This window comes from Mauremys mutica, chromosome 1 (assembly GCF_020497125.1).
Source record: "Mauremys mutica isolate MM-2020 ecotype Southern chromosome 1, ASM2049712v1, whole genome shotgun sequence".
In the NCBI taxonomy this organism is placed as follows: Eukaryota; Metazoa; Chordata; order Testudines; family Geoemydidae; genus Mauremys; species Mauremys mutica.
In genome coordinates, this window is record NC_059072.1 from 325846474 (window position 1) to 325872579 (window position 26106).

Below are 26106 nucleotides of genomic sequence, written 5' to 3' on the forward strand. Positions count from 1 at the left end.
GAACCTTCACTGGGGATATTGTGGCACTCACTGAACTATGTGTTGCAACTACGTGGCCTGTCTGTTAATTCACTTTCACTTCTACACGTCCACCTTATTTTCCAGTATTAATTCAGGAAGGGAAACTGGGGCCATAAAATACCTGTTTAAAATTTTAGATCCCATCAGCCAGCCATTTTTTTGAAATGATGAGAATTTAAAACAGTTTAATAATCAGATTCTACTGTATATGTTGTATGCAAGATCAGTGTGACTGGAGAACAGTTTTTATTTTTCCAGAACTATTCCCCTCAACTGTCCTCAGACTTCCAACATCTTAGTTGTTTAGGAAACATAGCATGGGGGTTGCTTGGGTAACCAATATCTATCTGACCACCTAGATCCAGCTGTCAGTGAGCTACAGTGTTCTAGGATGTGGAACAATCCTGGACACAACTCTTGGCTAGAGCTGACAATGGTTTCATTGTCACAGCCTCCAGTGAGGTGTACCCAGTAAACAAAAACAGTGCACAAAGATTGCCTATGACAATATAATAAGATGAAATTAACACTTTGGTTTCCAAGAGAGGTGAATGTATGTAACTGCAACAAAATTTTGCACCTTTGTGCAACAGAAAAGAATGTGCTTTGTGTTTCCTGTAGTCATGAGTCTGTAGCTTTAAGTCTAAGAGTCATGTGACCATAGATTTCCTGAATAAAGGGTAGCTTTGTCATCTTGTCTTCAGTTTAGTTACAGCTATTGGCTAGGAAGCACCTACTCTAGGGGAAAGAGCAAGAAGGGCTTGGCAGGCTTTATTAAAATACATAATGGAGAACTATTGATGTAGTGTTGTTGTAGCCGTGTTGGTCCCAGGATATTAGAGAGCCAAGGTGGGGGAGGGAATGTCTTTTATTGGACCAGCTTCTGTTGGTGAGAGAGACAAGCTTTCACGCTTACACTGAGCTCTTCTTCAGGTCTTAAGAGCTCAGTGTAAACTCAAAAGCTTGTCTCTCTCACACAGAAGTTGGTCCAGTAAAAGACTTTCCCTCCCACCTTGTCTCTCTAGCCCTTGATGTACACATAGTATAGATTAAATCCACTGTAATCTCCCCCAGGGTGCTAGATTTGGTTAAAACTTTCTCTTTATTCTAGTCTGGTTTTGAGTCCATAGTGTGATTTGGTGTTTGGACTTTTATGCTGTGTTTAGGAGGTGTGTTTAAGATTAAAATAATTTGCCATAGCACATGATCTAGAGAGGTAGATCCTGATCCTTCATTTACAGCCAAGCAGGAGTTTTGCCTGCCTGAGAACTGTACGCTGTCTCTGTGCTGATGTCAGTAGTACTAGGCTAACCCCCTGTGGGTATGTCTGCACTGCAATGAGACGTCTACAGCTGGCCTGTGCCAACTGACTCAGGTTTATGGAGCTCAGGCTAAGAGGCTGTTTAACTGTAGTGTAGACATTCAGGCTCTGGGCTCTAGGAGCCTGTGAGGTGAGGGTGGGGGCTTGGGCTCCAGCCCGAGCTGGAAAATATACACTGCAATTAAACTGCCCCTTAGCCCAAGCCCCATGAGCCTGACTCAGTTGGCATGGTAGGTTTTTAATTGCAATGTAGACATACCCTGAGGGACATTTAAAGATGTAGCTCAAGGCCCCCTTGATTCTGTTTGCCTGAACTTTATTTTAGTAAAAATGTTAAAGACAATAAAGCTCCTGTTTTCAGTTACTTCTCTATAATGCAAGGAAGGACTCTTTGTGGGATGATAGTGGTATGAGGATGCTCTGTGGTATGATAGTGCTGGGAATGGCGTTTGGCTCTCCCTTTGTGCTTGTGTCACGATGTAGCCTGTCAATCAGGTGCCCTAGTTATGATGCAGCAGTAATGATGTTGCAGTTAGAGTCATAAGACAGTTTCCCACTAAAAGCCTATTCTCCCTCACTCCCCAAACTTTCTCAAACAAATGAAGACTTCTCCCCTGACGTTTTGGAACCTTTCATCTGTCTGGTGGGCTCAAGCCTCAGTCTAGGCAGTGGTCTACCTGTGATGGAGCTGGCTGCTCCCCACATTTTCAAACCTTCGTGTTGCATATTTTTCTGAAACTTGGCACTTGATCACTCTCCCTATGGGATATACCCTGTTGTTCAGTGTGCTAGTGTGAAATTGTGATGCTCTTGGTTTTGGAAGAAGCACCTACCAGTTGCTTTCTGAGGGAAGGGTCTGATGACATTAGTGGCTGGCCTCTGGAAGTGACTTTGTGGTGTTCACATGTTGTGCAGTATCATGCTCCATGTCTTGTATAATCAAGTGATTCTGTAGGGGGAAAAACTCTCTCTGGTGCTTCTACCCTATGATTGCTCAGTGAATTATCTGTGCCTATTGTTTTCTTTGTCCTTTTTGACAATTGTCATAAGTTTCTTGAGGACTGGGCCTGTGTCTCTATCTTAGATACTTAGAGAGCTCTCAACACCATAGTATCTGAGCACTTCACACTCCTTACTGGATTTACCTCACAACACCCAGTGAGGTAGGGAAGCTATTATTATTATTTTGTTTAAACACAGATGGGGAACTGAGGCCCAGAGAGGCTAAGTGACTTGCTCACAGCCACACTCAAAGTCTATAGTGAAGCAAGGACTTGAACCCAGGTGTCTCAAGGCTGGGCTAGTGACCTAACCACCAGACCATCCTGCTTCTCTCAGCATCAAGCACCTCCTCATTGCTCAAAAATAATAAAACCCCTTAAAACCCTATGTGGGAAAAAACTTGTTGAAACCCTGGCCCCAGGGAAGTCAATTGAAGCTTTTCTGCTGACTTCAATGGGACCAGGAGCTCACCCAATGACTACAAAGATAATGGTACTGGTCATATTCTATGATAACAGGCACAGCTAGCTCTGTTGCCTACTGGTACCACACACTTTTCTTAAGTCATGGTGAATCTCTTAGGCACAGTTGGGTTTACAAGGAAAAATCATTTCTTTGCAGCCGGAAAAATATGGTGGTGAGTGGCACAAGTTAACCTCTGAATCACCTTGTAATATACGTCACAAGGTATCACACATCATGTCACAGTTTTTCCCTCTCACATCTTCTCATTAACATCATGCCTCCTAGCTATTGGTGTTTCATTGCTTGTGGCACAATGGACAGAATCTTTTTTCTGACATGCGATAACCAATGGTACACTTCTCCTTTCCGCAAAATTTAAACAAATCTTACAAAGCCGAACAGATGCATTTCATACCAAGACTTAGAAAAGTTCTATCTCCATAATGTCTTTCCTAGTCAATTACATTTTGTAATTTATCACAGAAAGCTATACTACAGGGTAACTACATGAAAGATTCAGGTAATGGGAATGAGCTGTCTTCCGTGATGCTAGGCTGCAACACAAATAGTCTATAAGACTGCACTGCAACTTACACTCTTCCATATGTTTTGCAATGTAAATTCTTCCTTCTGACTCACTGACCGTATGCTTAAAATTTTCAGTGTGTTCTCTAAAGGTACTGTCCCAACAATCTTTTCCTCTCCCTTGTTTTCATAACTGATGTCATCCTACTTCTTCTTAATTAAACTGATAGCTTGTGTCATGCTGTCATTTTTGCAGCCTACATCAGTTATTAGAAGCACGATTAGATGATGAATCATTTGTCTTTTCCTGGGAATTAACATGAATCTCTTTAATATTTCATATGATGTGTGGATACTGTTTACTTTGTAAGCCAGGTGAACTACATGCATCTCAGTGTGAAAGATGTGAATATAACATACAGCATTAAAGAAGTCTTTGGGAAAAAAATCCACTTTAATGGCCTGTTTCCAAGATTCCTATTGCTAAGGGTTCATCTCTGAAGTCTCCTTGTCTGGATAGTTGCTTTTGCCTTGTGTTGAGTTTTTACATTACACACAAACTTATCATCCAATCTGGATTTATGTATATCATTATCTTAACTGAGACAAACATTATCTGTTTTGCATTTATGTTTGTTCTGGAGTCAGAGTAGATGAGCTAAACAACTATTCAACACAAATTGATCTTAGTAAAGACTTTCCAATAACATTCTATACCAAAAGTTAGAGGTGATGTAATGCATTTAGAACTCTCTATCAAGATATGATAACTTGAGCAAGGTGAAAAATTTTAGTTGAAACTTTTTTCCAGTGAAAAAATGCAGATTAAGGGACACCGAAACATTTCATAAATTTGTGTCAGTTTTGCCGATTTGTTCATCTTTGGGGGTGGGGTGGGGTGGAATTCTGAAGAAGTCAAAATATTCCCTCTTTTTATTTTTTAAATGAAACATTTTGATTTGATTTGAAATACTTTTCATTTTGCATTTTGCATTGCCTTCAATTTCATTAAAAATCATTTTAAAAAGCTCAAAATTGAAATGAAGTATTTGGTTTTGGGTCAAACAAAACATTTCATTTGAACCAAAAAGGATAGGCGTTTTTTCCCGGAATTGCCTGCAACACAATATATCAGCTATTAGCCAAGATTTGATGGTAACTGCTACAAATCAGTTAACTCCTGGTCCTGTGAGGTGCTAAGGAGAACTAGTCAGTTTTTAATCTCGAAATAATTTTATGATTTTTTGAGGGGGGGGATAGGGGTTAGAAAAAGTGTGTTTATTTTCAAAATGTCCTGGAAAAATAATTAGCTTTTATTTTACTAGTTCTAGTGCTGAATAGCCTCAATATAGTTATATATAGGGTGTAGCTATATTATCTGCCTGCTGGCTTCTGTATCTGCAGTGGCTGCTGCACATCCATCAGTTGTTCGATGTAACAGGTGAAATTTTGTTTTGCCTAAACAAACCTTCATTTCAGCAAGAGTCGAGGCAATAGACAATACATTAGACTAAGGGTCTTTTCCAACAAAACAGACATTGTCTTTTGGAAATCCATTTGCTGCAGCATTGTTGGGTGCACCTCTGGCCTTAGTCTCACTATTAAAAAAAAGAAAAAAAAAGCAACACAAGGATCAACATTTCTATATCTTAGCCAAAATAATCCTTCATTTGAGCTGCTTATCTGAGAACCAACCCTTGGATCTGAGGTAAAGATTTATCCTTTTATGAAATCATTAAGTTACATTACATTTGATATAATATGGTTTTAGAATGCCTCCACATTTACATGGTTTAATTGCAAGATGATTAAGTATAGTTGATTATGGCAAAGTCACAGGAAAAGTAGCTAATTAAAAATCATATGAAAATAACAAGATGATTGGAGGCTGACATAGCACTTTAAAGCTATTAAGGATTTATATTAGAAAAAACACTCCAAAAACAATTTCAGGGAATTGTAAATTATGCATAATCAAGCTTTCATAGATACGAGCTGATACACACACACACACACACTGTATACTAACATGTATTCATATAATATAACCTATTTGCAAGGAGCAATAGAATTTTTATGAAAAATAGGTTAAATATATGCTGTATTTTATTTTAGGAGTAATTCATTGTCTGTAAAAGCAACTGATTATAAAATATATGGGCCAAATTCATCCCTAGTTTGACTCTAATGACTTAAGTAGAGACAAGGGATGAATTTGACTATGGCACAATTTCAAAGATCCCTGGAGATGCTAACAACATTACTGCTACTCTAAAGCACTCTTGTCTTGAACCATCCTCTAGTGGTCACTCCAGAATCTGCAAATGTTTCTGTTGCGCAGGTTGGCTGATTAACCTGGTTCACTCACTTTAAGCTAACACGTTCCAGAGTGTAAAGCTTTAGATCATGTTACAACAAGAAAGTAGTTTTAAAAAAAACACATTGTTTTGTTAGTTAAAAAATAATCTTCCCCATCTTTTTGAAAGAGATGCTTTATCCTGCAGACATGCCTGAAAAGCAGGGTTGCCAAACCTCCAAGATTGTACTAGAGTCACCAGGAATTAAAGATTAATCTTTAATTAAAGATTATGTCATATGATTAAACTTCCAGGAATACGTCCAACTAAAATTGGCAACCCAACTGAAAAGAAATTGGTTCCCTTACTATTAATAATATTTATTTTTTGGTAGCACCTACAGGCCCAATCATGGATCAGGGCCCTGTTGGGCTTGGTACTATACTAGCAGAACAAAAAGATGGTTTCTACCCTGAAGGGCTTGCAATTGACAGTGAATGGGTATTTTTTCCAGTGAGTGAAGTACTACTGTATAGAAAGTATGTTCTTCCTGGCCTGTTGTGATGTGGCCAGAACTACCTATCTGCTCTATTTTCATACATCTTCATAGTTTCTAATGTGCATCCTCTTATCTGTGGGATGCCCTCCTACAAGATGGATCAGTAAAGGCACTACCCAGACACTACTCACTTTGCTGTGACACCTATAGAGTCCTTCCAGCTGCTAACAGCTAGGCAGGCAGCAAGCTGAGAGTACTTCCACGGCAGGGCTTATATAGAACAACAGAACCTCTACGCTTAAACCACACATAGATAGTCTATGAAAATACAGGCTCACGTTGCTGTCATCCTTCTCTCCCTTCCCTCGGCCCCCAGCCCAATTTATTGGTTTTACCTCTATGTAATGTCTTGTCTTAAACTAAGGTTGTGAACGCTTAGGGACTCAATCTTTTACTTGTACAATGCCTAGCATAATGGAGCCCTAATCTATAATGTAAATAATAGTAATTAATGACACTGCCAATTTGTCATTTGTTTTTTTAAATACATTTCCTTCCTATTTATTAATTACACCTTAGTTTATTAAGACTGAGAGAACTGTAAACATATATGTTACTTCTACCAGTAAAACCAATGGACTATGAACTGACCAGTTCTTAGATACCACGGTGAAGGATGTTGCATACAGATCTGCGACAGAATGAAAACAGGCTGCCCAGCACCACTTTTCTTTGTGCTTATTCATTGATCTTTGTCTTCTTATCTTTTCTTTTTCATGCTTTAAATTCACCTTCTCTGAAAGTGTCTGTGAGCCGCGGAGTGGGGCTAATATACCTCCACTGAGGGACATTGTAAAGTTTTAAAATGGTGATTGGGTGTTTGGGAGGTGAATGGCAAATTGCTCCAAGTTTCCATGAGCTCACACCTCATATAAAAGGTGAACAAGGGATTTTCTCACCCATGAAGTCCCAGGTCTGCTGTCATTCAGCGATGCTCAAAATGTACATTGAACAGTTCCTATTTTCATTGCAAATATTTCACTATAGTAAAATGGGTTTGAAAAAGTCAAAATACCATCCATTCCCTCAACCCTAGAGGTGGTCTCTGCCTGCGCAGGGTCAAGCAACGTTGGTGGGCATTATGGGATGGAGAAGTTAGCACTGCTGCTTGTCCATGCTGTGTGAATGAAATTCATACCTGTGTAAAGGGCCAGCAGAATTCCTGTGCACCATGTCTGTAAGCCCTAAAAATAGGGCTTAATTTGGATTTAGTAAGTGCATAGTCCTTGTATTGTCCCTCTGCACAGGGATGATTTTCACCCTGAAGGAATAGAAGACTTCATTCTCCAGAGCTTTTGCTCTAGCACCCTTCCAGGAGAGTTACACTCACAAAATATAAAAATAAAAGATCACTCTGTGGTGAAAGTACTGAAGCCACATTTCTTCAGAGTCCACTCTGTCCTCACCGCAGCTGGTTCCCCCCTTGTATATTATACCCACTAAATTATATGCATGCGGGCAAAAAGTGTGCCATTTCAATGCTTTGTAGTTTTAGATGTCATTTGAGCAAGTTTTTATTGCACGTTTTCCTAGCAAACAATATGTTAATTACATTATAATGGAGACTGGGCAGGAGGGGCTGTATTTCCAATAGTGATTGAAGTGATCTTACACTGGCTCTGAGTATATACTTATAACAATAATGATATTCAAGCCCTTATTTTTACAAAGAATTACACAAATACGTAACTTCACACACTATAGACTCATAGACTTTAAGGTCAGAAGGGACCATTATGATCATCTAGTCTGACCTCCTGCACAACGCAGGCCACAGAATCTCACCCATTCACTCCTGTAACAAACCCCTAACCTATGTCTGAGTTATTGAAGTCCTCAAATTATGGTTTGAAGACCTCAAGCTGCAGAGAATCCTCCAGCAAGTGACCCTTGCCCCATGCTGCAGAGGAAGGCGAAAAACCTCCAGGGCCTCTGCCAATCTGCCCTGGAGGAAAATTCCTTCCCGACCCCAAATATGGTGATCAGTTAAACCCTGAGCATGTGGACAAGACTCACTAGCCAGACACCCAGGAAAGAATTCTCTGCAGTAACTCAGATCCCACCCCATCTAACATCCCATCACAGACCACTTGGCATACTTACCTGCTGATAATCAAAGATCAATAGCCTAATTTTGGCAATTAATTTGGCAATTCCATCATACCATCCCCTCCATAAACTTATCAAGCTTAGTCTTAAAGCCAGATATGTCTTTTGCCCCTACTATTCCCCTTGGAAGGCTGTTCCAGAACTTCACTCCTCTAATGCTTAGAAACCTTCATCTAATTTCAAGTCTAAACTTCCTAGTGTCCAGTTTATATCCATTTGTTCTTGTGTCCATATTGGTACTAAGCTTAAATAATTCCTCTCCCTCCCTAATATTTATCCCTCTGATATATTTATAAAGAGCAATCATATCCCCCCTCAACCTTCTTTTGGTTAGGCTAAACAAGCCAAGCTCTTTGAGTCTCCTTTCATAAGATAGGTTTTCCATTCCTTGGATCATCCTAGTATGAGCATGTCCCACTGATGCTAATGGGATTAGTCAGTGTGTAAACTTCAGCAGGTGCATCAGTCTTTGCAGAATCAGGACCTAAACCCTTATCCTATAGAGTTTTATATTTTCTAAACATTATACAAATATGAATGAAATTACTTATTGAAATAGCATATTCCAACACTTCCATGGCCATTTAGAAAGTTGTCTTTGTTGCACACCATGGCCACAGAAATCAGTTCTTTCTACTCTAAATCTCAGAATGTCCTTCAGACCAATGACTATTAAAATGTTTCATTTGGAAATGCTGAAATGAATTGTTTCCAAACTTCTTACATTGTTTTTCCAACCAAAGCAATTAGCGAAATCAAACAGCCGTGAATTGTTCTGATGGATCCAATTCTGCACTTTTTGGCAAAAAAAAAAAAGAAAGAAAGAAAGAAAGGTTTTGCACAAGAAATGTCACCCAGCTCTACCAGTGACTCATTTGAGCAAGTCTTATTCTGTCCAGTAGAGAGCAGTGCATACATAGGGCCTGCTCCAAAACCCTTTGAGGTCAATGGACATCTTTTACTTGCTTTCAATGAGTTGTGGATCATGGCCAGACATGCTAGCCAGTTTGTTACAGCTTCGTTATTTGGCACACAGATAAAACTTGCTTCACTGAACTTCTGAACTGAAACAGTATATTGTAACAGTGTGTGTTGGGGAAAGAGAGAAAGGAAAATTTGTGATGAAATCTTTATTTTCTGTAGTGGGGAAATGGAGAAGAGGGGATTTGTAGGTGATAACTCTTGCTTCTTGTTAAAGTTACCCTCAAAGGAGAAAAAATGGTTTGCCTTGTTTTGCTTCTTTATGACATAACTTTTTAAAAATGAAGATGGAACCTGGTGCATACTCTACCGAACTGGCAACTTCAAGACTTTATTTTGTTTATTCCCCACCTCCCATATCATCTCCTCCTGCATGCATATATGTATATATGCAGGAGGAGATACTATTATGGAGGTCTTGTCATACACATATTAGATTGTGTGTTTTGGGGGGCAGGGACTGTCTCACTTTGCTGTATATAAAGCACCATGCAGACCTATGACCCTATATGCAAAAGTTAAATAAATGCTACTGTTACTTAAAGCCAAAGCAATAAAGCTACTTCTCAGTGACTGAATGTGAAATGTCCCATGAGTATGTCTGAGACTAGAAAGCCAGATAAAGGAGCAGTTTAATCAGGTTAAATATCTAACATAGGCCCAATTCAGCAGAGCACTTAAATACATGCTTAACTTCAAGCACATATGTAATCCCACACATACTCAGCAGACTACGTAAGGAAGTGACTAAATCCCATTGCAGTCAGGGCTGAACTGAGGCCTTGATGAACTATACATGTAAATTAGAAATCATTTATTACTCCTAGTCCATAATGTGAACTGTTTGCTGCATTCTTTTTAGATTCAAACACCCCATATACTTAAGTTAGAAAGTCAATCACTGTGAAAGTACTTTTAGCAGGAGTCATATAGAAAGGCATTAAGAAGCAAAATGCAAAGTCCTATTGACTGACTGATTTCATGGCATACTGTCATCATAATAGTTCCACAATATATAATCTGTAGAACTGCTGATATGTACTGACAGCCCACACACTGCAGTGGTTTCCAAGGAGATGTTATAATGTGTCATGTCAGTGTCTTGTAGGAGTATGATGCAGGCTCTATAAGCCACTTTTATATTTCCACTGCTAGAGCCTTATGAAACTATCAGTTTATATGCAAACTTCTCTCCAATCTCCACTGCAGATGCTGATGCATATTCTGGAATATACTGGAATACTGTATGCCAGAAGTTCTCAAGCTGTGGGTCAGGACCCCATTTTAATGGGGTCGCCAGGGCTGGCTTAGACTTGCTGGGACCCAGGGCCGAAGCTGAAGCCCCACTGCCTGCGCCTGGGTCTGAAGCCATTGGGCTTAGGCTTCAATCCCCCCTCCTGGGGTGGTGTAGTAAGTTTTGTTGTTAGAAAGGGGTCGTGGTGCAGTGAAGTTTGAGAGCCCCTGCTGTATGCAGTTCTGGGGCCCACATTTTAAAAAGATGTTGAAAAATTGGAGTGGGTTCAGAAAGGAGCCACAAAAATGATTTGAGACCGGGGAAAGTGCCTTGCAGTTGGAGACTTGAAGAGCTTCATCTGTTAGTTTTTCAGGAGAGTAGAGCTGGTCAGAAAAAATTAGACGGAATCATTTTTCACTGGACAATGCAGCTCTAATGAAATCAAAACACTTTGTGAAATTGACACTTACACCAAAATTTTCAGAGAAAAAAGGGAAAGAAGTTCTGATGATGCTCAAACATCCTGTCCTGACAATTTTAGAACAAAGTATTTCAATATTTCCTTTCAAAATGACTTTTTCAATTTTTTTTACTTTGTATTATTTTATCTATATATCTATAGCTATATATAGTCTAAATTGAAGTGAATCTGTCAAAACTAAATATTTTATCAATCCAATGGTTTTTGTTTTTTTTCAAGAGTTTTAGAATTTTGAGGTTTTATTCCCAACTGAAGCAAAACCAAATTTCAAAATCCTCCATGAAATGGAATTTTCATTCTCTGCACAGTTCTAATTGATTGTACTGTGTGGTGCCTTCACAGGGAGAAGATGCCAGGTACTGCAGGGCTCTTTGGGCTGGCAGAGAAAGGCATAACAAGAACCAATGGCAGGAAGCTGAAGGTAGGCAGGTTCAGACTGGAAATGAGGGACACGTTTTTGGCAGTGAGGGCTACTGACCACTGGAATGGACTGCCAAGGGAGGTGAGGATTATCCAACTCTTGATGTCTTTAGGTCAAGACTGGATGCCTTTCTGGAGGCTATGCTTTAATCATACACAGGTTATTGGGCTCAATGCACGGGCAACTGGGTGCAATTCTATGGCATGTATTATACAGGTGGTCAGACTAGATGACCTATGGGTCCCTTCCGGCCCTAAACTATGAATCTATCAGTGCTGCATTCATGCTGGTCAGGGAACGCCTCCCATTGACATCATTGTTTTTTCCACCCAAAGAATTAACACAGAATAGACCATAGACATCTATAGTGCAGGTTAGAGAGAAATGGGGAATTTGCACTAACCTTCACTTTCTCTGTGGAGGCTTGCATTAGTTCTGCACTAGTTCTCACCTCTTGAGTACAAATAGGTCAGAACTATTTTCATGGGCTAAATGTCAGTGAGGCATTTGCTAAGGGCTAGACTGTGACCTGAACTACATGCCCATGCAAAGAGGCAATGGGGAATTAGAGCTCCTCGTACATGGATTACCCAGTTGTTGGGCCGAGGTGCATAGGAGTAAGCAGGTGCTGCATGTCTGTTTGCTTCCCTCTGCAGCAGGTGGGTAGGGAGGAGAGGGGAAATGGGTTAGTCTTGGCCCTACCCCCTACTTGGTGGGCAGTGCATTTCAGCTAGTGTGAGGGTGTCAGAACTTCCTGCTGGTATAGGACAACAGCAAATTACTTTCCCAACACCAAGGAAGAAATAGGGGAGAAACTATTACTCAGAAATGAGTCTAAGTCAGTGTTTCCTCAGGGCTATTTATCAGCTACTTTGTAGCTTACATACCTCCTTTGCTTAAGGCTCTCTAAAATCACAATTTAACTCTGCAAGAAAAATGTCCAGCTATCATCTCATCTAGTCTACTCTATAATATACTCTGCACATCACCATGGTATCTGAGTGCAACAAAATAAGCATTAATAAGCAAAAAAACATTATCAGTTTTGCTCTCTAAACAGCAAGCTACCTTTCCAGCCTTCCATCTTCAGAGGTTTGTTTTCAAGAGGAAGAAGGGAGGCTCTCAATATCACATCAGGTGTACAAACATCAAAATTAAAAGCAAAGAAACAACTCAGACTTGAAAATGGCAAGGTCTGATTCTCTTCTCACTTACACAGGCATAACTCCATACACTTAAAAGGAGTTACTCCCAACTTACACTAGTGTAAGCAAGAAGCAGAATTAGGCCCACAATATACGACCTCAGAGTTCTGCTGCCTTGAATAAGTCCCATGGTGTCTTTTAACATCAGCAGAGGCTACTGTGTGAATTACAGCTTTTCAGACACTCTTTAACCATAGATGTAGGTCACACCTGATAAAATTTGTTTCCTGAATTAGTGGACAAGAGGGAAGCAGTGGGCATGATTTATCCAGCTGTCAGGGAAGCATTTAATACCACGCTGCACAACAGATTGATTTGCAAGGTCAGAAAGCATGACATAGCATAGGCAGAGAAACACTGAAAAGGATTAAAATGGCTTAAGGGACAAAAGATAGGCAGTGTCATTAAGGGGAAAGAGTTTAAATGTGAAATATCCCTACTATTGGACCATTTTGTTTACCTTGTGCAGAAATGACCCTGAGGAGGGTAACTGATGTAACTGCAGAAGTGGCTGGCACTGAAAACTTGAGAAAGGTGGTAAGGAATCTAAGATCAGATCCTCAGCAAGTATATATCAGTGCAGCTCCATTGACTTAAGTGGCGCCACACTAGTTTACACTAGCTAGGGAACTGATCCATTAAGTGGAACAGAGTAAACAAACTCCAAAGGCCTTTGAACTGATAGTGTATCAAAGAACATTTTCAGGTAACCATCCAAAGGGCTGGGGCTCATACCTGTCTGTGACAGGACACTTTCCTCAAGCACGCCCCCTTGTGGTCCTGCAACTATATGGCTCTTAGTGCTTGCAGTCTTTTACTCTCAGACCCATCTACTGAGAACAAGATACCCTGTTTGTGCGGTCTCATTTATTATCTCATTTTACAGAGCCCAACCCTTCTTGTAGCCCTGGAGTTAATGCTGAACAAGCATCCTTTCCCGAGTTTAAGAGTCATCAGTCCTCCTCCCCGAGTAGGGGTATAGCCCAAACTCTCTCTCTCTTCCCAAGTCAGGAGTCCCCCACTCTCCTCCTGGAGTTGGGTTATGATTTAGGGCAGCTGTAGCTCTCACTTAGCTTCCCTCTAACTATCTCCTTTTTACCTATGTATTAGTCTGTTGGTGAGAGAGACAAGCTTTTGAGCTACACAGAGCTCTTCAGACCTTCTCACCTCACAGGGTCCTAGAACTCAGGCTCCAGCCCAAGCCCAGAAATCTACACAGCAATAAAACAGCCCTGCAACCTGAGCCCCATGAGCCCGAGTCAGCTGGCATGGGCCAGCTGCGGGTGTCTAGTGGCTGTGTAGTTCTACCCTAAGAGGAACTGGAAAAGCATAAGATTTTCCTCTCAGCTGTCATCTTCTCCTCATTGAGTTCCTCTGCTATTTGAAAAAATGGCATCCAATCCTTTTGTCATAATCAGGACAATAAAATAACCCTTACTTCCTGTGAATCTAGGCCCTGGGGAGGGTCACAGACTCAAGAACTCTTTTCTTTGCAACTTGCTTAGTCAAGACAGGTAGCTTAGATACCACAGTGAGCGAGGAAATTTAGGATAGATAGGACCCCGCTCTCTGTTCCTCCTGTGCTCTACCCATTGTCACTTTCATACTTGTGGTGACCATGAATTGGCCTGAAGGTCCCAGATATACCTCAGAATTGTGAGTATCAGGTCAGAAGTCTGGGGAAAGGAAGTAATTTCCCCTTTGTATAGTTAGGTGCATTGTGAAAGGGTTAATGCCTCCTTTGCCATTGACCATTTGTTGGGTACAGCTATTAACCTTGATGGACCATTGTTCTGCTATGGTATGGAGAGTCCTGTGTTCCTGTCCTATCAAGTAAGCTCTCATCTTAATTATTTTCTTATCTTAGTGTTAATGGTAGTTAAAGAATTTGCTCTATGAGTGTGTATATATCGCCCATATTTCACGCATGTTCCCCGTATTATATGGTATGTATCTGGAAGAGAACATAAAATCACTACTGATAACATTTTCAGATGACACAATGATTGGGGGAGTGGTAAATAATGAAGAGGACATGTCACCAATACAGATTGATCTGGCTCGCTTGGTAAGCTGGGTGCAAGCAAAGAATATGTGTTTTAATACAGCTAAATGCAAATGTATACATCTAGGAATAAAGAATTTGGGGAGCAGTGTGGATAATCAGCTAAACATGAGCTTCCAGTGTGACACTGTGGCCAAAAGGGTCAATGTGATCCTTGGATGCATAAACAGGGGACTCTCGAGTAGGAGTAGAGAGGTTATTTTACTTCTGTATTTGACTGCTGCTGCAATACTATGTCCAGTTCTGGTGCCCATCGTTCAAGAAGGATGTTGAAAAAATTGAGAGGGTTCAGAGGAGAGCCAGGAGAATGATTAAAGGACTAAAAAACATGGCTTATAGTGATAGACTCAAGGACCTCAATATATTTAGCTTGACAAAGAGAATTTAATTTAATTTAATAATGGAGATATACCAATCTCCTAGAACTGGAAGGGACCCCAAAGGGCCATCGAGTCCAGCCCCCTACCTTCACTAGCAGGACCAAGTACTGATTTTGCCCCAGATCCCTAAGTGGCCCCCTCAAGGATTGAACTCACAACCCTAGATTAAGAGGTGACTCAATTACAGTCTTCAAAAAATATTCCTGGAGGAATTCTGTGCTAAAAAATTAAAAATTCTGTGCACAATCTTTTAAAATTCTTTATATTTTATTTGTCAAAATAACACAATATAATCATGCCGGTTTCAATTATTTTGGTAATTTATTTCAAAATGCCTGACAGCAAGTATGTCTGTAACAATACAGACAACAAAAAAGATTCAGGAAATGTTTTTTGACAAATGGATATCTTACATATTAATACATATCCTCCATCAGGCAGTGGCCTGCTTTGAGGAGAAGCGCCTTGCCCTCAAAGCTGCAAAGAGAGATAGAAGGAAGGAAAAAAAAAGAACTTTCTCCCAGCAGGCAGCTGGTCTGCCACGAAACGTCTGTACCTACTATGGGCAAATTTGCGGTTCCGGGATCGGACTCTTGAGTCATCTCAGGACCCATATGTAAACTTGTAGTAGAGATCATCCTCGAATCAAGGGATCACCAATCAATCATCAATTAATGCAGAACTTTGAGTAATATTCATTTAAACTACAATACAGAAACGTATTTCCCACACCCTTCAGAAGCAGCTTTGGGAGTCAGGGGTAATGGAGGAGCTGAGGGAGAGGGAAGTAATTGCTGGGAAGAAGCCTGGGAGTGAACCTGGAGGGTTGTTGGTTATGAGTGGGAGAAGTATGGAGCAGTTCTTTTGGGGGCGGGAGGGATTGCTAAGGAGTTGGGGAGCCTCCTTCATGCAGACCCTGGCTGACCCCTAGTATCTCCCATTTAGTGAGGTACACCTGTCCCTGTCCACATGTATTTCTGCATTCCCCACCCCTCACCCCCCCTGTCCCCACTTGTCCCTGGATCCCCACTCCCATTCAGCCCCAGGTTCAATGCTGTCTCCCCACTAGCTCCTGTGCCCCTGCCTCTATCTGTTCCCCCCATATCCTGTGCCTCCTCACCTAGCCCCCTTGGCAGGGCACTGTGAGGAACACAGCCACTGTCCCTTCCCTACCTGTGGCTGACTGCTCCAACCCAGAGCCAGCTGCCCTCTCTTCTGGTGCTACAGCCGCCCTTAGCAGGCAAAGAGTGTAATTGCAGCACCTCCCCAGCAGAATGTATTTTCTGCAGGGGAGGGGGATCTGTAAGGGACATGAATTCTGCATGTGTGCAGAATTCTCCCAGGAGTAACACTAGCTGGGCAAGGAATAACATGAGCCAGTGGCTGGAAGGTGAAGCTAGACAAATTCAGACTGGAAATAAGGCATAATTTTTTAATAGTGGAACAATTTACCAAATGTGGTGGATTCTCTATCAGTGGCATTTTAAAATATAAACTGGATGTTTTTCTAAAAAGATGTGTTCTTGGAATTATTTTGGGGAGGTTCTATGGCCTCTGCTATACAGTAGGTCAGATTAGATGATCACAATGGTCCCTTCTGGCTTTGGAATCTATTTGTGAATCTATGAAAAAATTAGTATACCTCAAAGAATAGTATTTCATCTGACGTTCTTCTTGTGATAGAGGTGCAGAGCTTTCCTGCTGACTCACTCTGGCAACCAGACTAGAGTGTCCAATTTGCTCAAACTTAAGAGAATGAGAGTGTCTGAGGGCCCCTGTAAAGCAGAGGGAATTAGGGACAGGCACCAACTTTTCAAAGTGCCAGGGGGTGCTCAATTCCCAGCTCTACCCCAGGTCCCGCCCCCACTCCACCCTTCCCCCAAGGCCACACCCATGCCCTGCGTCTTCCCAGCCCTGCCCCATCTCTTCCTGCCCAGTTCCACTCCCTCCCCTGAGTGCACCGCGTCCTAGCTCCTCCTCCCCAACCTCCTGCATGCCGTAAAACAGCTGTTTGCAGTGGGCAGGAGGCACGGGGAGGGAAGGAGAGGTGCTGATCCATGGGGCCCGTCAGGCAGGAGGCATTGAGGGGGCTGCCAGTGGGTGCTCAGCATTTGTTCACAGAGTCAGCACCTATGGGGACAGGTACAGAAGGGTCCGGCAGGGGAACACCCTAGGAGACAACAAGTTCCACTTGATTGGACCTTAGATTTAAGTGTATGCTTTATATTTAGGGACCTACCAAATTCATGGTCCATTTTGGTCAATTTCACGGTCATAGGATTTTAAAAATAATGTCATGATTTCAGATTTTTAATTCTGAAATTTCACAGTGTTGTAATTGTAGAGGTGCTGACCCAAAAAGGAATTGTGTGTGTGTGGGGGGGTGTCCGCAAGGTTATTCTAGGGGGAGTTGTGGTACTGCTACCCTTACTTTTGCACTGCTGCTGGCAGTGGCACTGCTGTCAGGATTGGGTGGCCGGAGAGTGGCAGCTACTGGCCTGGAGCCCAGCTCTGAAGGCAGAGCCAGCAGCAGCACGGAAGTAAGGATGCCATGGTATGGTATTGCCACTCTTACTTCTGAGCTGCTGCCTTCAGAGCTGGGCCCTTGGTCAGCAACCGCCACTTTAGCAATGTAGAAGTAAGGGTGGCATGACATGGTATTGCCCCGATTACTTCTGCACTGCTGCTGGCTGAGTGCCCGGCCATCAGCCACTGCTGTCTGGCCGCCCAGCTCTGAAGGCAGAGCAGAAGTGAGGGTGGCAATACTGTGACCCCCCTTAAAATAACCTTGTGACCCCCCTGCCACTCTGTCTTGGGTCAGGACCCCCAATTTCAGAAATGCTGGTCTCCTCTGTGAAAGCTGTATAGCATAGGATAAAAGCACACAAAAGACCAGATTTCATGGGGGTGACCAGATTTCACAGTCCATGATGCATTTTTCATGGCTGTGAATTTGGTAGAGGCCTATTTATATTGCTATGAATTATAAAGGGAGTTATGATTTGGATCATATCTAGTGTGTGCTTATAGAATCAGGTGGGATCTCCACCTGCTTACTCTCCTCCAGGGCCAAGTTTGATTACTCTGTAGCAGGTGAAAAGGAAATCGTAATATTTTCAGATATTTACAAATAATAAATATTTATTTTTAATTATGAAACCAACAAAGCTGCTAAACATCCCCATTCATCCACTTACTAGAGGTGCCACTCACCTGCCATCCTTTGTGTTTAAGTGTCTATTCTGACCTATTTGGGGCAAGGTCCATGCCTACATTGGGAGGGTTACTGTGGATTATATTGAATCACTCCACAGGCCTCACTTTGGCCAAACCTGGTGTGCAACAGCTGCTTTCAGACTTGCTCAGTTGTAGCTCTCAACTGCTTTCCTGCATTAGGTTCACCTCTCTCTTTATATGCCACCGTGGCAGGTAAGGAGATGGGATGTTTTTACAATCAGTTCCTGGGACTGAACAAATCCAGCCAGGGTGACAAAACTGCTCCATTAGAGAGCTCTTGTCTGTGGCCCTTGCTCCCCTTGGTGCCCTGCCAGAGCTCAAGTCTGGCAGTCTTCAGGGTATGGAGCAGGATGCAGTTGTTTGATTTAGCTTTTAATTGATTGATTTTTGTTCTCTAATCATAATTAGTGCTTTTTCCTCTGTGGCTCTCCAAGGGCTTTGCTTAGGTGGGTAAGCACGATTGCATGCATTTATAAAGATGATGAAACCAAGGCACAGAGAGAATAAGTGATTTGCCCAAGGTCATGGAGTCAGGAACAGAACTTACACATGCACTAATTCCCATTCCTTGGTCCTATCTACTGGCCCACGTCATCAACCATTTTGCTTGCCCCTGTACAGTCTTTCTGGCAGCAATAGTAGTCTTGTTTACCACTAACCGTTAGTGGTAAACCATAGCTTTTTGTAATTTGCTTTTTAATGAGCTTTTTCATTTTTTGTAGGTAGCTGCTAAGTGACATAGCAAAGTGACAATCTCCACTAATAATGGCTCCAGTGTTTTCCTGTATGCCTCCAACACACCAGCGAGTGCAACTGAGCCAATGTGGAGGTTGGCATGGGGGAAATAATTTGCTGCTGGAATAGGCCATCAGCAAGTTACTACCGCATGGAGCAAAAGAGAACAGGGATAGACTTGTCTCCTTGAACCACAATTTCATCTCTGCGATGCTTTGGGGGTTGTGTAGCAGCACCATACCCTTTATTATGGGCTGTCGTTTTGTGACATAAAGAAGTCAATATAGAACAACTATCAGTATTTATATGGCACTTGATTAGAAAAGGAGCTGGCTCTTACATAAACACAGTAATCCATAGTATAGTCTATTCTCTGACCCTTTTGCAATATGGAGCCCAGTTTAAGAGAAAGCTTGGCAAACATGATAAGCAATATGTTTGTGACTGACAGTAACAGCATGCCTCATGCTGAATAATACCTTACTCCAGGAGTAATCGCGTTGATCTCAGTAATCTCTACTGTCTGTGAGTGAACGTGGCAGAATAAGCCGTATCACTGCAAAACAGTTTCAACTGTAACACACCATTATGACAGGCTCAGCTTTCTGAAAGAGCTGAATTCTCCATGTGGGAGTCTTTGCTTTAATATGTTTTCTTTCTTTCTAAAAGTTATGAGCGAGTGAAGAATGTACTTTTCCCACTGTGAGATGGGAAAAGAGGGCTGTGTGGTTAAGGCTCTAGATTGAGTCAGGGTTTGAATTCAGGTTCTGCCACCAATTTCCTGTGTGCCCTACAGCAATTCACTTAATCTCTGTGTCTCCACTCCTCATCTGTAAAATAAGGATAATAATATTTGCATTCCCCTACCCTTCTCTTCCATATCTATTTAGGTAGTTAGCTCTTTTGGGGCAGGGACTTTTACTATATATTTGTACAGCACCTAGCACAACAAGGCCCCAACCTAAGTTGGGGTCTCTAGTCACCAGTGTAATATAAAAAATAGCTAAAAATAAACTAAAATAATTCTAACCTCTTTTTTTAATCAATTACAGCCAAAATGGTGAAGTTTGGCATTTTAACTTGACATGAAAATAGTCCTCTCTGGGGATTTGTGATTTTTTTGGTTTAAAAAAACTCTACAAAGTCTAGAATTGTAAAAATCTAGGTTCCAAAAGCAATTCCACCCTGCTGCATTATTATTTCCTGTTACTGTTTTCAGTTAAATTTGTAGTTATATATTGTAAAATGTATACAATAAAACAAACAGCATGTGTAATATGACCAAGTTAACATTGTGGTTTGGAAATGTAACTGTTGAATTTTCCTGTCTCTTTGGTTTTTAGACTTAATACATTTTCCCTATTTAATTGTATGCTAAATAACATCAAATTGCTGCTAAGTGAGAGCAATTTAAAACAAAAATAACTTCAACCAACCAACAGCTATAAAAATAACTCCAGTGGGTAGAGCATGAAAGAATTTCTATCATGATGATTGAGGATTAGCAGGTTCATATAATCTTCTGTACTTAAATGCAGTATTGCCAACCCTGAGCATTCAAAAATCATGTCAGGCCTCCAAAATCATGAGATTGATTCTTAAAAATCATGATACTTTATAAATAAGGCCATACTTGAATTGTGGGATGATTGTCAAATAATTGCGGCTGAGTTGCGGACAAGACATGGAAAATAGTGGAAAAATAATAATATAGTTGCAGTAATTAATTAATTAAATTAACCTATTAATCAACAAACCTCGATGCCAACTCTGCCCACATATCTACACCAGCAACACCATCACAGGACCTAACCAGATCAGCCACACCATCACCGGTTCATTCACCTGCACGTCCACCAATGTAATATATGCCATCATATGCCAGCAATGCCCCTCTGCTATGTACATCGGCCAAACTGGACAGTCTCTAAGGAAAAGGATAAATGGACACAAATCAGACATTAGGAATGGCAATATACAAAAACCTGTAGGAGAACACTTCAACCTCCCTGGCCACACAATAGCAGATTTTAAGGTGGCCATCCTACAACAAAAAAACTTTAGGACCAGACTTCAAAGAGAAACTGCTGAGCTCCAGTTCATCTGCAAATTTAACACCATCAGCTTAGGACTAAACAAAGACTGTGAATGGCTTGCCAATTACAGAACCAGTTTCTCCTCCCTTGGTTTTCACACCTCAGCTGCTGGAACAGGGCCCCATCCTCCCTGATTGATCTAACCTCGTTATCTCTAGCTTGCTTCTTGCTTGCTTATATATACACACCTGTCCCTGGAAATTTCCACTGCTTGCATCCGAAGAAGTGGGTATTCACCCACGAAAGCTCATGCTGCAAAACTTCTGTTAGTCTATAAGGTGCCACAGGATTCTTTGCTGCTTCTATTAATTGTGGTAATTTGGAAAAGCCAGAGAAGGCCTATTTGTTTAAGAAAAAAATGTGAAACTATAGAAACACTCAAGTATTATGTCATGCCAGCTAATTTTTTGATAACCAGACATTTTGCTGATGCTATATTACCAAACCCCAGCCACTATCAGCTCGGATAAATGGGGTTCTACTGTACTAATGGGGAAAAAAGAGTGTTGCAAACCTCAAAGTGTATGCAAAACTGTGGACTGTGCAAAGTAAGCTAATTAAAAACAAAATTGTGATGGAAGCCTAATATTGTGGGATCTGCAATTTTACAAATTAAGTATGACCTTATTTATAAATAATTTTTGACCTTTTAAAATTTGCTTTCTGAACCTTTAGGTTGAACTCACTTTGGACACTTTTAGATTTTCTCCACAAACAAGAGAGCTAGAATTTAGGGCCTGTCTACATAGTAGAATAATTTACACTATAGGAATGTGATTTCTAAAATGCACTAGCATGTTGCACATTAACTGGTCCATGTAGACCCTGTTGGTGCACACTAAGGGTTCCCTAGTGCCCTTTAACATAGTGCTGAAACACCATGAACATCATCTACACAGACCAATGAATGCACAACACATTTGTGTGCTTTAGAAATCACTCCCCCGTAGTGTGGTTTACCTGACCATGTAGACAAGCCCTAAGTTTTTTGTTTTAAATTAAAGCTGACATTCTCATTTGATTCCAGGATATGGGGCTTTAAGAAAAACACCAAAGACCATGAAACTCATGATAAAATTGCAACAGTTGGTAACACTGTGTGACTCGGGAGCATCAGGGGGCCATATATTTTCAAAATTAATGCACTACAGCAATTTCAGTTTCAAATCCTCTAATTTTAAACACACTTCAGTGATTGGTTGGATTCTATATGGTTTGGTTGCTCTTAGAATGTTATTTGTCCAACAACTGCAAAGCTGAGCAGCTATGGTCAGGAGCGGCTCCAGGCACCAGCATGCCAAGCGCGTGCTTGGGGCGGCAAGCCACTGGGGGCGCTCTGCCGGTCACCGCGAGGGCGGCAGGCAGGCTGCCTTTGGCAGCTTGCCTGCGGAGGGTCCGCTGGTCCCGCGGCTTCGGAGGACCCTCCGCAGGCAAGCCGCCGAAGGCAGCCTGCCTGCCGTGCTTGGGGGGGCAAAATGCCTAGAGCCGCCCCTGGCTATTGTTGGAAAGATAAGTGATGCACTTTGGCTTTTTCAGGACTGTTGCTTGGAGGATGAAGATTCCCACTGACTTCAACAGGTGTCAGCTCAGTCCCAAGATGCATAGTATAGAAGTTCAGTATTCTTGTTTCTTCCTCCTCTCTTTTGCAGTAACAGTGCATGTTCTGTCTGCCCGATTCACTGTTTCATTACATCTTGTGTAGTCATTTTCACTGGTGCAAAGTGAGTGAAAACTGAGTACCTGTACCACGGGGCAGCCTTTTATACACCTGGGCACTGGTGTAAATGATTATACAAGGTGCAGGGCAACAGAGATTCAGGCCTCGAGAGCTCTATATTTTAAACTGGATACAAGGTGATTTTATATCTCCCTCTACCCGATGGCACTGTTGGTGACTGCCATTTCTAGCTTAAAGTTGTCAGGGCATCTCATCCGTTTCAGTATTGTGGATACCTCACACGTTGTGTGTTATAATGCATGGGATCAAAACTCTCAGGCCTTGATTTTACTATGAAAAAAAGTGTGTTAGCTAGTATGAATTAAGACAGTGTGGTAACTAACACTCAGTCAAAACCTAGCGAAGACAAGGGAGTTTGCAGTTTTCATGAGTTAACAGGTTGAGGTAAAGACTTGCGGCAGCTTCCTCAACCCACTAAGTTGTGTGAAAACTACAAACCTCCATGTCTTCGCTAGGATTTTACTTGTGTAGTGGTGACCATGTTTTAGCTAGCATGAGTTAAGTGCACATCTTTTTTCTTAGTGAAGATGCACCCTCAAAGGTTCTGACCTGTTTAGGGAAAGCGAGGGCTTCTTTACACATCTCTGATACCAAGCAGTTATTTTTGAGCGTACGATGATATGTTCCAATTGCATTCTTAATTTTGTGACCACTACTATAGTGTGTTATAGCCATGAATCTCAGCACTGATTCATTTCTTCTTTAAAAGCCATTCCATCTAATATTGGATGCAGGGCTAGTTCTAGGCAGTGGCACTGAGAACTTCAAGGCTTGGTTTAATATTCATTTTGCGTCTGCCTGAAATTACTTTGCCTTTATCTCTAATGTAAGCCCTGTGGCTTTTTTTTCCTTTGTGTCCATCAAAAATAAACGATTTTTTTAAAAAAAAATCATTTTGGAACCCTGCTATTCATCAGGGTCTGTTACTATGTTTCACTCCAGCCCTAAGGGCTTTAATCTCATTGCTAATTGCATTAGCAATGGTTTGTCATTTATTTTTTATTAAATGCAAAAGACTGTTAACGGCATGTTAAAGCTGCCCAGTTAAGAACAGAGTCAGGAAAATGTAGCAGTGCAGGTTAGTGCACAGAGCACTACTCGGGGACTCATGAGACCTGAATTCTATTCCTAGCTCTGTCACTGACCTGCCGTGTGACCTTGGGTGAAGTTTTGTGCCTCTGGGTATATTTTATGGCATACATTTTTAATGATTTACACAGGAGCAGTGCTGCAGGGGCTTGTGGGAGCTACAGTCTCCCCTAAAATTGCCTTAGCCTCCCTGTAGCCATCCCATAGCAGCTGCTGCCCTCCAGCCATCCAGCTCTAAAGGCAGAGCAGAGAGAGCTGTGGCTGCTAGTCAGGTGTCCAGCTTCAGCAGCAGCAGAGAAATAAGGCCAGGCAGGGGGCTGAGGTGCCCGAGAACAGCCCCCAGCCCATGTCCCTGCCTGCCGGAGTGCACCACCCAGGACTAGTGTGTGACTAATTAAAGGCCTGAGTCTGTAAGGTGCCAAATATCAACTTCTGCCACGAGACAACAGTGTTCCGGGTTGGTTGGCCAGGCCCAGAGTTGGGTTAGACAGCAGTAAAGGTCTAATGGGCCTTGTACTCCCATGTTAATAGGGTCCATGATTTGCTTCTTTTTTCCTGCTGTGCACTAAGAACCTGATCTTGCAGGTACTGAATCAATGGGCATTAAGGATATTTGGCACCTTACAGACTCAGGCCTTTAATTAGTCACACACTTAACTATCTGCGCACATGTGCACTGTGCATCAATCTGTGGGTGCGTACTTGTAGGCTTAATGCAGTTTGCTATTGCTCAATGCACAGTTTTCATACTGTCAGACCTAGTTACATCAAAACCAATTTATTTTCAAGCCAAACAAAGTTTCGAAAGAGGGCAATGCCCAGGCCACATCTCAGGCTTCAGCTTCTAGCTTTTGTTTTCTTTCCATAATGGACATGTATTTTTCATCACACGCTCCCCCACAATAACTTAAAAAGAGATGAAAGATGTCAATGTTCCTCCCCCACTCTGAACTTTAGGGTACAGATGTGGGGACCTGCATGGACACTTCTAAGCTTAATTACTAGCTTAGATCTGGTAACACTGCCACCATCCAGAAATTTCAGTGTCTGAATCACTTTCTGTCCCCCCAAAACCTTCCCCTCCCTGGGCAGCCTTGAGAGGCTTTTTCACCAAGTTCCTGGTGAACACCGATCCAACCCCTTGGATCTTAACACAAGGAGAATTTAACCATCCCCCCTCTCTTCCCCCACCAATTCCTGGTGAGTCCAGATCCAATCCCCCTGGATCTTAACACAAGGAAAAAAATCAATCAGGTTCTTAAAAAGAAAGCTTTTAATTAAAGAAAGAAAGGTAAAAATTATCTCTGTAAGATCAGGATGGAAAATACTTTACAGGGTAATCAAATTCATATAGCCCAGAGGAACCCCCTCTAGCCTTAGGTTCAAAGTTACAGCAAATAGAGGTAAAATCCTCTCAGCAAAAAGAAACATTTACAAGTTGAGAAAACAAAAATAAGACTAACACGCCTTGCCTGGCTGTTACTTACAAGTTTGAAACATGAGAGACTGATTCAGAAAGATTTGGAGAGCCTGGATTGATGTCTGGTCCCTCTTAGTCCCAAGAGCGAACAACCCCCAAAACAAAAAACACAAACAAAAGACTTCCCTCCACCAAGATTTGAAAGTATCTTGTCCCCTTATTGGTTCTCTGGTCAGGTGTCAGCCAGGTTTACTGAGCTTCTTAACCCTTTACAGGTAAAAGAGACATTAACCCTTAACTATCTGTTTATGACAAAAGGGCTTTTCTCAAACTCCCCTCTCCTTTTAAAAAGCCCCAAACCAAACACCCCAGGCTGACAAACATGGAAAATATCAACCCATAGACAATTTTTTCAGAAAGTCATAAGCATGTGAAAACAGGTTATAATTGCAGCAAAGAGTCCTGTGGCACCTTATAGACCAGGGGTCGGCAACCTTTCAGCAGTGGTGTGCCGAGTCTTCATGTATACACTCTAATTTAAGGCTGAACGTTTTTTAGAAGGTCTCTCTATAAGTCTATAATATATAACCAAACTACTGTTATATGTAAAGTAAACAAGGTTTTCAAAATGTTTCAGAAGCTTTATTTAAAATTAAATTAAAATTCAGATCTTATTAGTTTAGTGTGATCCTTGCCCTTGCTTTTCCTTGCTGAGTTTTCCTATG

At 41.6% G+C, this 26106-nt stretch overlaps 1 protein-coding gene across 3 annotated transcripts in view; it reads left to right on the top strand.

Annotated features, from left to right (window-relative positions):
- The window catches only part of ARHGAP20 (Rho GTPase activating protein 20), a 232599-nt gene that overhangs the window by 34979 nt on the left and 171514 nt on the right, over window positions 1-26106 (top strand). Inside the window, exons 1-2 of one of the 3 annotated variants that reach the window (XM_045018105.1) lie at window positions 10560-10690; window positions 11338-11416. In XM_045018105.1, the coding sequence (XP_044874040.1) occupies window positions 11345-11416 (72 nt within the window). In that variant the 5' untranslated portion in view covers window positions 10560-10690; window positions 11338-11344. The other 2 variants (XM_045018115.1, XM_045018125.1) reach the window with 2 other exon arrangements.